Source organism: Salvelinus namaycush, chromosome 7 (genome assembly GCF_016432855.1).
Source record: "Salvelinus namaycush isolate Seneca chromosome 7, SaNama_1.0, whole genome shotgun sequence".
Classification (NCBI taxonomy): domain Eukaryota; kingdom Metazoa; phylum Chordata; class Actinopteri; order Salmoniformes; family Salmonidae; genus Salvelinus; species Salvelinus namaycush.
In genome coordinates, this window is record NC_052313.1 from 29,362,537 (window position 1) to 29,378,930 (window position 16,394).

At 40.4% G+C, this 16,394-nt stretch overlaps 1 protein-coding gene across 1 annotated transcript; it reads left to right on the top strand.

Moving 5' to 3' along the window:
- Positions 1-1,725: 1,725 nt before the first annotated feature.
- On the top strand, positions 1,726-7,269 carry nrn1a (neuritin 1a). Its single transcript, XM_038997019.1, has 3 exons — positions 1,726-1,884; positions 4,709-4,853; positions 5,967-7,269. Exons 1-3 carry the CDS (start codon positions 1,830-1,832, stop codon positions 6,193-6,195), a joined length of 429 nt encoding a protein of 142 aa, XP_038852947.1. The 5' UTR covers positions 1,726-1,829; the 3' UTR covers positions 6,196-7,269.
- Positions 7,270-16,394: the final 9,125 nt, after the last annotated feature.

Sequence of the window (16,394 nt, forward strand, 5' to 3'; positions counted from 1 at the left end):
ATTCACATCAGTTTTAATGTCGAGGAAAGGTTTTCTTTTCCTTGTCAGTAGCTAGGTTTCCATCCAATTGGCGACGGATTTCCATGCGAATATAAGAAAAAATCTGCATTAAAACAAAACGCGCATTTTCCCACCACTTGTGTTTCCATCAAATTAACGTGTTGCGGATAAAAGTATGTGCGTGATGATGTAGTGCACATAAAAATACCATTTGCAGTTAAATTCCCATGTACCGAATAAAAAATACATCACATTTACAACTCTACTGATCGTTTTCTCACAAAAAAATGTGTTATATAGCGATGTGCCCAATCTGGTATTGTCATGTGCGCTCTAGCCGCAGATACAATGCAGGTAAAGCATACATGATGAGATTGTTTTGGACAAAAATGCAAGATCATTTTTATTTGTCAAATGGCAGCCAAGCATCAATGATCATGTCACCAGAATAAGATATTTATTGGACAGGAGCATCAAGCTCATCACCTTGCACTTTACCTTTCAAGTTCATCATAACTTCTTTCATCTGTAGCCTAATAAACTGCATGCTTTCCCGACGAGTCATAGTGGAACGACCACCAAACATGTAATCGCGTGACTCAAAGTTTACTTCGATACGATGGTTATTATATATCAATACTTGCGCATAAAAACGTTTCCACCGACATTTCTCGCATAAATATTTTTACTGACAAAAAAAATCCCACCTTGTCTATCGTATTATTTTCGTAGATATTTGGAAGGTTTACCGACACATTTTCTATTTCAATCAGGCGTGTCATGACATGTTTTATCCGACATGTACTTTACGCGCATAAAAAGGTTCGACGGAAACCTGGTTACTAATGTGAAGAAAACATTTTGCGAATATTTACACTCTGTACCAGCGAGGGGTTTCCAATATACATTTCAGAATAGCCTACGACTGAACACATTTGTCAAATGTGAGAGAATATGTAGTTTATCTGGACTTGGATTAAAGTATTTTAACAGCATTCGTTTCCAGAGGTCAGACGGGATAGCGTTGCTGCGTTGATGAATAAAGAATTGCATTCCCATGCAATGAGCTATATCTGGGCTACATCTCACATATGGTTGTCCTAACTCCTCTGCTTCTCCTATCATAGGCTGTCGTGAGGAATGAGAGTTTACTTAACTTAGAAAAGAATAGCCTAAACGCAAGGTCACCGATTTGGCTCGTGTAGAATGTATAACATATAGGCATATGGACACATTTATAGTAGCATGATAAACAGCGTTTTTGGGCAGAAATTGTGTCTTTTTTGTCCATAGTAAACATATGATTAAATATTATAATAAATACAGTACACCACAAATCAGATAAATATTGGCATATTCGTATTAGTTCTCTGTCGATGGCACAAAGAAAAGGGGCATTTGGTCACTTCTGAGTCCATAGTCTCACCTCTCCAGACACCACCAGTGTGGTCCTTGGCGCGCACGTGTGCCCTTGACCCAGATATCACTACAGGTCTTTTAATGACTGTATGTGTAAGGTGTGGGCTAGGGGGGGGAAGGGGGGAGTCCAACAGTCACCTTTACGTCAAGCATGCGATGTGGGCGTGAAGCAGAGCGAGAGATGGGGAGAAAGTGAAAAAAAAAGAGCCATCACCGCCCTCGCTTTACAAGGGGTGCACCATTTCACTCCTCTTCGCCACACTGTGAGTGTAACAGGCAACGGGAGAAAAAGCAAGAGTCTGTGAATGCTGCTGGAAGTTGATGGCTATGTGTGATGCCCAGACCTCAACATCGTTTTTCCTTCCAAGTTTTTAAGATCTGCATACGCCAATGGTTTTACCACACGTAGAATGGGATTAACTTGGTCCGGCAAATATATCTCACTGTTTCTTGCTGTTCAGTTAGGTGAGTGACTCTTTCACGGTCGATTCGTTATTGTTTTATATTTGATTTAACAATGATTAGCGAATTGTTAAGAATGAAAGCCAAACTATTTGCAGGGTGGCTTTTATGGGCATGACTCTTGTACCGGAGGCAGCTCTGTAGATTGGTAATTTCTCTGAATTTAGCTCATTTTGATTTTGCAATTGGCTAATCTAGCGGAAATCGCTCAGATCTGGCTCCATCCAGCAAGATTCATAACGATAAATGTCAACCTGCAAACTATTTGTAATCAACTGTTCGATCGTTTCTTCCAGGAACAAGTCTGTATTTATTTTATTGCAATGAATGCATGAGATCAGTTTATTATCTGGCTATATACAATGGTGTGCATGAGCTAATTTCGTCCGACAATAATAGACACAACAAACCAAAGGCTATGTCACATTTCACGTTTTTTTTCTCCATTCGTTATAAAGGAGATTCTAAACAAAAAAATGATTTTAAACAAAAAATGTATTTTCTTTTTAAAATTCTATAAGAATGCACCTGTAATTTCGATTGGAAACGTGTACGGGGACGTTCGCACAAATAGGCCAGTCTTTCGTTTGCATTGCATAACGCAAACGCTGCCAAAGTAAGACAACTGCTCCTCAGAATCCTGTAGTGGCAAGGGATTTATAAATAATTCAGCAGCCGAGCCATTGTGAAAAAAAGACTAAACATAAATGCTTTGACTTGACATGCTTTGTGAATGAAAATTTGAACTAAAAGACGTGCAGCATCTAAAGGCAAGCTCTTTCAAAATATGAGTGCCTAGCAGGTGCATCGTTTATTGTTTTGTAACGAAATGCATCGAGTATAGGTTAGCGATATGATAATTGTCTAATGTAAAATAGGATTTAGATACTTTTTCATTAACGAATATGACTATTAGACTATATTTGGTCTACGAAAATAAAATGTCTTTAAAAATATATTTTATTTTGATGAAGGAGCTTTCTATTCAGCAAAAGAATGTAGGCGACTATACAGAGAAAACAACTATATATATGGGGCTATTTGGACTAATCCATTTGGAGGATATATTTCGATTATAGCTATGGTGGTATTTTGTCCCGTAAAAAATGTAGGCTAGCCATATCAATGTATTGCAGCGCTTATTTGAGATGTGGTATCGCTAACATTTAACATTAGCCTACGAAACGAGAACGCAATAGGCTATGGAAAGTCGTTTTTATCATTTGGATATTAGGTGTTTCGTCTTTGACTGGGTCGTCCGCAGAGTTGGTAATTCTGAGGGTTATTCTTTGTTTATGTGCCGTGTACATTTTCTGCGAGTTAACTCTGCTTTAGCTATATCTATAGTGTGGGTGTGACTGGTAGTAGTATTCAGGCTACTGTAGCTATATGGCTATCTATTGGAGCTGAAAGCTGAGGTAGCCTATATGATAAATGTGAGAAACACGTGTGATAGATTCTCTAGGCAATGTCTTAATTTAACACATTTAGCAGAAATTGTCCTTAACAGGAAAATGGGATAGAGGGCATAGTCATTTCAACCCTGTTATTGCACGTATAAAAATAATTAGGATACCACATTTTACAAGAGATTTTTCAAACAGGGTCTGTGCCAAGTGAGAGCGGCACACGTTGAAGTAATATATGGGGGTTATGTGTAATTTCACAGTGCAAGTGCGATAATATCATCTCGCGAGTTGCCCCTTTGCAAATCATCCCTGCAAAAATCATTTGCAATCCGCTTGCTCGAGACGCAGTAACATTCATTTATTACTTGACCTTGTCAGAATCTATTACACATTTCCGCATAGCATATTTGGTGACATTGGATTGCCTGTAGGCAACATCTTGATTTGATAGGGCATGATGGCAGTAGCCTCACATTTTTTTACAACGCAATTTAACGAATGATGCCTGTATTATCAACACATCACCCAAACCTAAATACCTATAACTGAGGTTGTTAGTATTTGCTCCCAATACTAGGCTATTCCAGGCTACACTGATGCATTTAAATGAAACCAGTCCATCGCTGTCGTTCCCTTATTATTTATTGATAAATAGCCTAACCGTGTAGCCTTCACGGTGCATTATTCTGCAACCAATCGACATGGGACAACATTGTAACAAATGATCAATCGAGCGAATCTTTTGCTTAACGAACCAGAGATGCTTGGTGCGTCCCACCATTGACAACCTCAACATTGAGCACGAGAGGGTCAAAAGGGTTGGATTTAAAGGGTGGACGTTTAGCAACAAACCCTGTAATTTTCTCTGTTCAACAAATTATAGACGGAGAACGCCCCTAATATGGTTGAATAAGCACAGACACAAATATTACTACAATTTACTATAGCGTGCCACAAGACCCCCACCCCCCACACACTCACAAAAGCCATGCAGTGAGAAACACACCCCCTTTTCCATCTCGGCGGTGCATTACCTCATCCTCCTTTGTCGCTGTTGCACACATTTTCTGGGCTGGGATCACACAATGCATTCTCCAAACAGATTGTATGATCAAATGCAGATGTACAATTGTTGGATATGTTAAAACTAGCATTATATTAAGGGAAAATGTTTAGACATTTCTTGACAATAAGTTATAGGGTTAAGTTGTAAACATTCCCATTTAAACTACCCAAAAGGCTAAATTAAGAAAATACATGAATGAATGGACAAACTGGATCAAATGAAAACGAATCACCATAAAAATCAACTATTAACGTACCCTGTCATTATAAGACATATGCTATCGAATGTTGGAATGAAAAAAAAACATGATCCTAAAAAAAATAATAAATACATTTCTCCCCCCCAATTCCAGCTTATCTGCTACAGGCGGTGAGAGCGACAGGGAAATGTGATACAGTATTCAAAGGGTTCTCCAACTGCTTGCTGAAACTCGGGGAGAATATGGCCAACTATCCACAGGAGCTGGATGAGAAGGAAAATCTGCACACCATCTGCATGTAAGTTGAATTCATTTTTTAAAAAGGGGGCGGGGGACATGCAGAATTTGATCAAATCCAAAAAGGGGAAGGCGCACTGCACCCCATATACCAAACCGGTTGGTGCCAGATGGCAGTAGAGCCCCCAGTTTAATTCGACAGCTCCATCATGAAAATCGCAGGCAGCAGGAGCACGTTAATAAGCTAGGCTACTCCCCCTATTCGCACTTTACTCCATAATTGCAATGAGATATACTATCGACGTGGCGTGGGGTTGACGGGGTCAATATCAACAGCCTCGATTAGATTAGATACGGAGTCAGGATCAGGGGGAGCCACGCGCCACCGGGTGTCTCATTATGAATAAACAAAATTAAGCAGTGGCTCCTTTGAAATGTATAGCCTTTGTGTGAATGGGATATTATAGCCACTGTTCTTACTATGTTAATGCAACTGTGCATATGCTTGGACGTTGGGGATGTGAGAATGAGGGATGGACGCGCATGCGTGCAGATGACTTTGGCGTGTGTGTGTGAGAGAGAGAGAGAGAGAGAGAGAGAGAACCCATATTTAACTATTTGCACATCGCGATAACACTGTATATAGACATAATATGACATTTGAAATGTCTTTGTTCTTTTGGAACTTGTGTGAGTGTAATATTTGTATTGTTTATTTCACTTTTGTATATCCATTTCACTTGATTTGGCAATGTAAACACATGTTTCCCATGCCAATAAAGCCCCTTGTATAGAATTGAGAGAGAGGAGAGAAATTGAAAAAGGGAGCGGTTAGATACAACCACGTGACTTTAGGGAATCTTTCTCAGAGTGTGTAGATTACAAGCAACGTGATTTTCGTTTAGCCTTCAAGGGAGATGCTAATACTAGACTATGCTATTCGACCGACTATAGATTACAATACAAAAATAGAATCGGATTATTCTTCTTCTTATTATGCATTTATTGCTGGAATTCTTTTTGGTTTTCTAATATTATTACAACTGTGTTGAAATCAAACTATTAGGCTATTCGAATATAGCACAGACAACCAATAAGGAGAGAAAACAAGTTGTCAACAGTAGGCTAACATAACGTAAAGCATTTCTTAATTGCTTTTACATTTGATTTGCAGATATTGGGATGACTTCCACTCATGTGCGACCACTGCGCTGGCGGATTGCCAAGAAGGAGCAACAGACCTATGGGAGAAGCTCAAAAAGGAGTCCAGAAACTTGGAGTTCCGAGGGAGCTTGTTTGAACTCTGTGGTGGGGGGAACGGGGCCTCCAAATCCACAGTTCCTTTTGGTCTCACGATGCTTCTAACGGCACTTTCAGCCTTAGTGACTTGGCTTGCATTTTAGCAGAAGAAAAAAACAACAAAGAAAAAAGCGGGGGGGAAAATTACAACGAAAAAAAGAAAACGAGTGCTAGCTATCCACACAAAAAATACAAAACAAAAGACGTTTGAATTCATCTACACCCAAATGGATTTATAGGCTACTTCATCCGGAGAAGGCGACCTGATTTTGCAAGAGACATTGGCAGGCCGTCTTCTGGGACTGCTCCACCATATTTGTCTGACCTGGGGTCAACTACATTAAATATTTAGCAGGTGTTGAGTTGGAATGATAATGAAATTTTGATGGATCCTTGCCCGCATACAATCGTGGAATGGCATAGTATTAAAGTCGACAATTAATTATTTATATTAGTAGCCTTAGACTAGACATCTCTGTTATTTCAGGTGATTGCAGATTGCAAGCTGCTCATACTCTGTAGGCTAATGCGAGACACGCTTGCCTCAACGAATTCAACAACAGAAAGGCAATTTGCTCCAGGTCGGTCTCCTATACTCACCATTTAGATATTTTATTTACTTTAATTTGCCAAATGTATCATGTCGAGCCAAGTATAAATCGAAAAGGTTGTTTGAGGATCTGATATTTCTACTTTCATATGATGTCTATAACCATCACCCTAGGAAAAAAAAAATATAAATAGCATAGTAATAAGAATGAAAAAAAAAAGAGATCTCAGGAATGACTACAGACATTCAATGGTACGTTTTGATGGTTGGTTATTAAGTAAAAATGATGGCAATACGATGACTTAAACTTGGCCAATGTAGCGGAACGAAAACAATGGCTGAAGAGTGATATGACTGTTGCCATTCTATGTTAGCACATTACCATCCATTTATGAAGAAATATAGGCTACCCCTAGGCCTAGGGTATAACCTACACGAAACCATACACCCCAGAAGAACAGTAGCACGAGAATACTCAGAACGCGAAATCAATCGCTGGATGAAGCGACATTTTGCTAGCTTTTATTGATGTTGCCAAGGCATAGACCCGGTTTCACTGCCTTCAAAAAGATGTGTATTATGTTTATTTGTTTGTTTGTTTGTTTGTTTTTGGGGATGTTGCATATAATACCTGACTATTCCAAATCATTTAAGTAAATAAGAGACTATGTATATCAAATTAATAAAAAAAAAAAAAAAAATGATAGTCTAATTTATCTCAAACAGTAAAAAAAAAAACAGATTGATTATTATCCAGGTATATAAAAAAAATCAGATTGCTAAAATTATGAAGAATATTAAATAAAACAGTTCATGTTCGAAAATAAGTGTGTGGTTCTATTCTTAGTTATGCTCCCAAAATGTATACATTGCTGGTGTGTAAACTGCATAGCTGATGATGACAGGTGTCTTTGGGTGTTGGGTTCATTCATGGCTTTGAAGCAAACGAGCTGGTGCAGCCAATCATTTAGGATTCACACAACACACACACACACACACACACACACACACACACACACACACACACACACACACACACACACACACACACACACACACACACACACGCAGACGCAGACGCGTTTTGCATTATTAATAAGAAAGAAAGAAAGTCAGCCCTGCAAGAACTACAGCTTCAAGTATTGATTTGGGGAGGGGAGAGACAGCAACCGACCAACTATTGCTGTTTGTCTATCTGAGCAAAAACGTTAAATCTCAACGTGACTGGCTAATGTGGGTAAAAAAAATAGCAACATTGAAACAGGCTACAGAATTTCGAATAAAAAAATCCTTCTGTCTCTCTCCGAAATGCATCTTAATACATGCGTCCATGGCCGTGCAGAATATTACATGGAATCGAGAATAGGAGTGGCAGGCGACAGGCGTTTGCGTGGCATGAGCCCTAGTGTTAAAACAACACACTTAGCACGTGATTTTTTAAATATTGAGGCCTATATGTTAAAAAGTGGTAAAGCAATATGAAATATACATTGGTAAAGCAAATAGGCTAAAAACATTTTTTTGACGAATATTGCTGACATATAATCAGAATCTCATTTGTATTTCCTGTCCCAAACGGAATACAGATTCGATTTCAAAAGCGTGCTCCTGCATTAATATGGATGAAAGTTTAATGAATGACCATCTCTCTTTCAAAGAAGAGAGACAAGCGTACAATCTGCCTCTATTTTCTATTTGTTTTCTTTCAATCATTTTTTATCTTGAGCAAAAGGATGACATTGCATACAGCGTTTGTTGGTTTGATTTTCTTATGTGTAGGGCCTATAACGTCAAGCCTATTACGTCATACGTTATCTCTCTCGAAATACTGTAACGACCCTGGGTTTATAAGCGCGGAAATCGACTCTGCCGCTTGAGCATGCTTTTGCGGCACAGTCGATAGCGCGCCGGACCTCGGGCTAGAAGGTTGAGGGTTCGAGACCTGCTCCCTGCCTGTTTCATTACAATACTATAGCCTACTTTATTCCTTCTCCATATTTTCTACTGGATAATAGCGTAATAACAAAACCACAAGCTCCAACAGAAATATTTGAGCGGCTGTTATCGCCTCCGCGAGGTATCTCCCTGAAATCCTCATTAACATGCATTCTACTCCGGAGCTTCTCCCTAGTTCTATTCAAGCTCATCGTTAACGAAGCACCGCCTGTTATAGCCTATATTGTTCCCTATAAAGAGGCATATGTTGTGAAATTTCCTATGAGTAGTAGCCTAATACATATATTACTATAATGACGAAACCCCTATATCAGTAAAAAAATAAATAATCACAATTTGAATAATGCATAAAAATAGCTTCATATCTTTTTTCAAACGAAGCACGATACAATATTTGGTTAAAATGAAAAATTGCATTTTTTGTGTGCATATTTAGGCATATGAGTTGAAGAATTGAAGCAGGCTGAGTCACCATGGCAGGTTTTCGTTATTAAAGTTTAGCAGCATGACAGAAAATTCGACTATATTGAGCTTCTTCTTAATTCAAACTACAGTCGACTGATGAAAAACAACACATATTCACATTTGATTGTCTTTCATGGCACATGCTTACTACATACACTATGTAAAGTATACAAAAGTACACCCGTTGCTGACAGGGGTATAAAATCGAGCACACAGCCATGCAATCTCCATAGACAAACATTGGCAGTAGTATGGCCTTACTGAAGAGCTCAGTGACTTTAAACGTGGCACCGTCACAGGATGCCATCTTTCCAACAAGTCTGTTTCTCAACTTTCTGCCCTGCTTGAGCTGCTCTGGTCAACTGTAAGTGCTTTTAATGTGAAGTGGAAACGTCTAGGAGCAACAATGGCTCAGCTGCGAAGTGGTAGGCCACACAAGCTCACAGAACAGGACCACTGAGTGCTGAAGTGCTGAGTGCTGAAGTAAAAACCATCTGTCCTCGGTTGCAACACTCACTACCGAGTTCCAAACTGCCTCTGGAAGCAATGTCAGCACAATAACTGTTCGTCGGGAGCTTCATAAGGCCGAGAAGCCGCACACAAGCCTAAGATCACCATGCGCAATGCCAAGCGGCGGCTGGAGTGGTGTAAAGCTCACTGCCATTGGAGTCTGGAGCAGTGGAATCACGTTCTCTGGAGTGATGAATCACGCTTCACCGTCTGGCAGTCCGACGGACAAATCTGGGTTTGGCGGGTGCCAGAAGAGCGCTACCTGCCAGACTGCATAGTACCAACTGTAAAGTTTGGTGGAGGAGGAATAATGGTCTGGGGCTATTTTTCATGGTCTGGCTAGGCCCATTAGTTCCAGTGAAGGGAAATGTTAATACTACAGCATGCAATGACATTCGAGAGGATTCTGTGTTCCAACTTTGTGTCAACAGTTTGGAGAAGGTTATTACCTGTTTCAGCATGACAATGCCCCGTGCACAAAGTGAGGTCCGTACAGAAATGGTTTGTCGAGATCGGTGTTGAAGACATTGACTGCGCTGGACAGAGCCCTGACCTCAACCCAATCGAACACCTTTGGGATGAATTGCAACGCCGACTGCGAGCCAGGCCTAATCGCCCAACATCAGTGCTCGAACTCACTAATGCTCTTGTGGCTTAATGGAAGCAAGTCCCCGCAGCAATGTTCCAGCATCTAGTGGAAATCCTTCCCAGAAGAGTGGAAGCTGTTATAGCAGCAAAGGGGGGACCAACTTCATATTAATGCCCATGATTTTGGAATGAGATATTCAACGAGTAGGTGTCCACATACCTTTGGTCATTTAGTGTACATCAGCATTAGCCTATATAGGCCTATACAATTTTATCAAAGTATAGGCATATACTTCTCTAATGCATGTTTGTATTCACATGTTTAATGCTAGGTAATTTTGTTTCTTTGGCTATTTTATATTTAAGCAATAAGGCCAAAGAGGGTGTGGTACATGGCCTATTTACCACAGCTAAGTGCTGTTCTTAAGCACAACGCAATAAGGCAACCCCGAGGTGCCTTATTGCTATTATAAACTGGTTACCAACACAATTAAAGCAGTAAAAATAAATGATTTGTCATACCCGTGGTATACGGTCTAATATACCACGGCTTTCAGCCAGTCAGCATTCAGGGCTCGAACCAAACAGTTTATAATTGTCTGTGAATCATTCAATCAATCAAATGTATTTATAAAGCCCTTCTTGCATCAGCTGATGTCACAAAGTGCTTTACAGAAACCCAGCCTAAAACCCCAAACAGCAAGCGTGTGCACATGAACCATGTGCAATCAGAATACTAAGTAACCTATTCCTATTTGAACCATGTGATTTAATGCAAAAGATAGCTTACCATACACCACACACAAGTTCAAAAAGAAAAAGCTGCCAAAAAGATATGAAAGATTAACAAGGGGAAAAAATGTCCATGCGTACCAAAAAAAAATAAATAGAATAAGCTATTTATGTTTTCCAAAGATATAGTTCAACAAGATCAGAATATAATGCAGACTGAGGAATTTTGAAGAGCAAGAGGACGAACACCCATTTTGGTCACTTCAGCAAACAATTACATATTTCACGTTGATGTTGGCAGACATCCAATGTACCTATGCCTGTGCCAGTCTCAATAAGATTCTGCCTCACCTTTCAAGGTCTCCTCTTACAAAGAGAGCCCTCACACTGTATCAAAGTAGGGTATTGCGGCCAAATTGGCCTTAGGTTCTTGCTTCAGCAATTAACTATTTACCACGAGTTGCATTGATGTACCCAGTAGAAGCTTCCTGTATTAGTTTCTCTGAAGAACATCGGATCTTTGTTTGAACTTGGTAGATAAGAATGGCAGGTTGTAGCAGCCAAAGTATTGAACATGGGAGTAGATATGGTTAAAAGCCCTGATTTCTGTTTAGGTCCTGTAGTCTTTCAGGACCATGGACAGCTCTTAGCCATCCAGTCCTGCTGTTCATTTAGCACCATTTACATGTAGGTCTAAGCCATAGAGATAGATAGAGGACACATCTTTATATCTGTGCCATTATAGCGTCTGTGCCAGCATGTGCAGCGCCATTGAGGCTACAAGCCATAGGAATCCCCACCTAGCTGATAACTTTGACTACTTTAAAATAGTGGAAGCATGGTGGAACCCTCAATGGCCACAAGTTGCGCAGCAGTCTAATGCCCTGCATCTCAATGTAAGAGGTGTCACTACAGTCCCTGGTTCGAATCCAGGCTGTATCACATCCGGCCGTGATTGGGAGTCCCATAGGGACCGCACAATTGGCCTAGCATCGTCCGGGTTTGGCCGGGGTAGGCCATCATTGTAAATAAGAGTTTGTTCTTATCTGACTTGCCTAGTTAAAGGTTAAATAAAAATTCAAATAAACAAAAAATGGCACTGACCATGCTAAAACGGCCTTTTGGCCACTAGAGGCTTTCATTCTTTATTGTCTTAGCCAATCAGTCAGTCAGGACCAAGGAGAGTTCCTACATTAACTAGCCAGGGATGGGCAACTCCAGGGCTGCATTCAGTACAAAAAAACACAATAGAACGTTCAATTGAACGGAAACGGTGCTGTACTGAACGACCAGTTGAAAAACAGGGAGGGGTTAGGTTTAGGGTTCAAAATGCACCACCCTTTAATAAATACGTCACTCATTGCTTAAAGCCACAACGGAGGAAACGTATCTCAAAGTCTGTTCAAGAACGTACAAGAATGTTTTGGGAAAACGTGTCATTCAGTCCAAACCGTTCCGCAACGTAACAAACATTCAAGCGAAATGAACACACCTCAGTCCTCAGGGGCCGGTGAGGTGTCACACTTTTCCCCAATCCCTAGATTAAGCTAAGTGCATTCTAAACAGACGATCCTGATTAGTTGATTATTGGAGTCAGGTGTGTTAGTTGCCCATCCTTGAGCTAGACAGTTCCTAGCATTACTTGCCAAGCTTAGTGCAGAGCAACAACTACAACTCAATCTGAGCTCACAACACCGTCACTCTCCTGCAGTAGATGAGTCAGTAATAGGCCTGATAGAGAATGCAAGAGTCCTCACAGTAGACACTTATCCCTAAGATCAACAATGGCATGAGAACCTCTGCTAAGTTTGGTCTTTGCTCAGAAATGTATTCCAATACTCTTTTCCAAAACAGTCGAATCATCATAAAAAATATGACATTCAGATATAGTTTTTCAAAATACACAGTTGTCTGTTCTTAGAAAATATTTAGGCTTGTATACATTCTCGGCAATGATATTGTACTATCATAGGTTACACAAACATACAGTAGCTGTACAACCTATGTAAAAAAGGTAAATGGTTTTATGGTTTGGGCCATAAAATAGCTTGGCATCAATGCAAAAATGAACTCGTGAAATCCTTTGGAGATTCTTACAGAGTTCACAGAAGAGGACATTGACATTACAGCAGAAACTGGGGGCAGTGAAGTACTGGTAATCCGTGACTTAACACAAATTAATAGGTGTCAGCAACATAGTTTTCACCAATCCAGCCATGGCAGATCAGTGAATTCCTCCAGGAAGAGAGGAAGGAACGACCTTCGGACAGGGCCTGTTTCTTCTGGAATGCACCCCTTTCAAAGAACACAGGGAAATGACACTCACAAGAGAGAAAAAGCCTTCCTCTACAAACCTGCCAGTTCTGCCTATTGACTCTCACCAGAGAAACCATAACTGCCATTAATCATAGGGCTGGGACGATACCGGTATTGAGATACTCGTTAGTATAGTGGCAAGGAAACAAAACAAAAAACAGATTTAACTTCTTTAGGAGAACCCCCACTGCTGGAAACAAACATCATTATGTTGTCATCTAGAGTTACATATTTACAAGGTATAGCGCATAATATTTTACATACAGCAGGTTTTTAGAGGACCAAAGAGTTTGATCTGCTTCCTGTTTTCATTTTTCCCATGGAAAAAATATTGCGATATTGGTATCGTCGCAGCCCTAATTAATCATCTGTCACTTTTGGGGCTTTGTAGGGGGGAGAGAGCGAGAGTGAGAGCTAACATTTGTCCTCTACACAAAAGCTCCTGGCTGCTGGGGTGTGGGGAGTCGACTAATTACTTTATTAATCATAGGGCTGGGACGATACCGGTATTGAGATACTCGTTAGTATAGTGGCAAGGAAACAAAACACGAAGCAAATTGAACTTCTTTAGGAGAACCCCCACTGCTGGAAACAAACATCATTACGTTGTCATCTAGAGTTACATATTATTTCAAGGTATAGCACATAATATTTTACATACAGCAGGTTTTTCAGCAGGTTTTGTCACTTTTGGGGCTTTGTAGGAGGGAGAGAGCGAGAGAGTGGGGGCTAGCATTTGTCCTCTACACAAAAGCTCCTGGCTGCTGAGGTGTGGGGAGTCGACTAATTACCTTATCACATTTTGTCTTCAGACAATAAATGAACAAATCGATGAAGCGAACATCTGTGGAGCACCTTGTAATAGCACATGTGCCTCCTTAGCAGATTTCACACTGGGAGAGAATGGGCTGTACTGCGAAGGTATAGGAGATATTTTTCCGGATGCCAAGTATCAGTGTCAAGGGATGGGCTTCGACTCAAATATATGATCAGCGGGACAATGAAAACCAGGGATCTATCCCAAATAGCACCAGATTGCATTTATAGTGCACTACTTTTGAAAAGGGCCCATAAGACTCTGTTAAAAAGTAGTGCACTAATAGGGTGCCATTCGGGACGCATTCTAAGGAATAAAAAAATATTAGTTTGGAGGTAGGTACATTTCAAATGATGTAGGACTAGAAGGTGCTATAGGACATCAGAAATTCAGAATAAGAGAAAATTTCATTTTTTAAAACTTGATTTGGTAAGCAAACACATTGATCTAATATAAAAAAGGTAAGGATTTTTGGATATGAACCTATTATTCCTCTTCTTGGTATGACACATCAATGTCTGACCAGAGGTCTCTCTCAACTGCACAAGTTTATAATCATATTTAATAAAGAACCTGGGTTGTGTTCATTAGGGTATCCCACATAAAAAAATTGCAACCAGAAAGCGAACATGAGTGATTATTACTGGAACAAATCCAGGTTGACCCTCCACTTTCTGCCTTTAGGTACATAATGTACACGACATCATAACCATTAGCGGTAGTTTAACCCTCCTTATTGAAACACATTTATTTCATACCAAGATGAACCAAGACGAACCCAATTGGAACATGTTGATGTGATGATTGATTTGTCAAGATACAGACAAACATAAAAGGGATCTATAATGCACAACATGTTATCCAATCTTAATTAGATATAATTTGATCATGGACATATTAAATTAATTAGACTTATACTGTTTGCCCCCAAGAACTACTAGTGTTGTCAGGTGATCCATCAAGATGTAATTTTATCAGCAAGCTCTCTCAGTACTTTCCGCCATTTGACAATTAAAGATAGTCTAGTTTCATTGCTATTTTTTACATAACATTTTGATTTGAGTATGGCTGTATGTTTCATATATATAATTGTAATGATGGGGCGTTGAGTCGGAAGCAGGTGAAACTTTTTAATAAAACAACAAAACCAAGAACACGCCACTAACATAAGGCAGACAGCCGATACACAAGAACAATACCAACTGGTGAGTGAACCTGGGAGAGTGACATATAAAGGGGAAGAAATAATGAAGGTAATGGAGTCCAGGTGGGAATCATAATGATTCACAGGTGCGCGTAATGATGAGTGCCAGGTGTGCGTAATGATGAATCCCAGGACCGGTGGTTAGTACTCTGGCAAAGTCGTACGCCGGAGGGGAGGAACAGGAGCAGACATGACAGTACCCCCTCCTCTGACGTGCGGCTCCAGCCACAGGATGACGCCGACCAGGGGGACGACCCCGAGGACGAGGAGCGGGTCGGTCCGGGCGGCGAAGGTGGAAGTCACGGATGATGTTGGGGTCCAGAATGTCCTCCACCGGAACCCAACACCGCTCCTCTGGGCCATACCCCTCCCAGTCCACAAGATACTGGAGCCGACCCCCACAACGTCGGGAGTCCAGTAGGGATCTGACAGAGTACGCCGAAGGGGAGGAGCAGGAGCAGACATGACAATAATATTAATCAATTTATTAACTCATGAAATCACACAAATCCTTAGTTTCAGGTAAATGTATATATATTTTCTCAAGGTTGTGGGGAAGTGTATAATGAGGTATTTTATGGACAATATTCCTGTCCATTTTGGGGATCCCCCACAGAAGCAATATATCTATATTGCCTTTTTAACGTACTGTCGTCATAGTATGACTACAATTGTTTTGAGTAAAAAGAGCAGAAACACCCAAATAAAGAGAAACACCCAACTGCATTTGCCATCCACAGTCATAACAGACGACTCCAAATATCATAGCTGACTCAAGATGTGCTCATCACATCCATCCGGCGACTAACCTTCTCTGGCTAATCCTAATCGGATAAGAAATCCTCCCAATGTCCTGCCTGCTTGTCCTGAATAGGTGAGTGTTTTGGAGATGATGTAGGTAGAATCCATAACCAAACCTTAGCCCACTTTTCAATTTTGTTCACATCCCTTTATCGGGTTGGGAAACTCCAACCTGAAATAAGGGACGTGTTCATTCAGCACCAAATGAAGGGACTACCTTGACTTGTCCAATAAGAAATGCTAATTTTTGTTTTCCGTTACAAATCATTTCAAAACGTTTCCGTTATGTGCCCAAATAAATTTAACCCACACAGGAATATACCTCCAAAGCAAGACACGTCCCCCCAGTAAATTGCCAATGAGA

Coding starts and splice junctions, on each gene's coding strand:
- nrn1a (XM_038997019.1), top strand. CDS start 1,830: ATGGGATTAACTTGGTCCGGCAAATATATCTCACTGTTTCTTGCTGTT. Junction 1,885..4,708: donor GTTTCTTGCTGTTCAGTTAG/GTGAGTGACTCT, acceptor CCCCAATTCCAG/CTTATCTGCTACAGGCGGTG. Junction 4,854..5,966: donor AATCTGCACACCATCTGCAT/GTAAGTTGAATT, acceptor TTTGATTTGCAG/ATATTGGGATGACTTCCACT.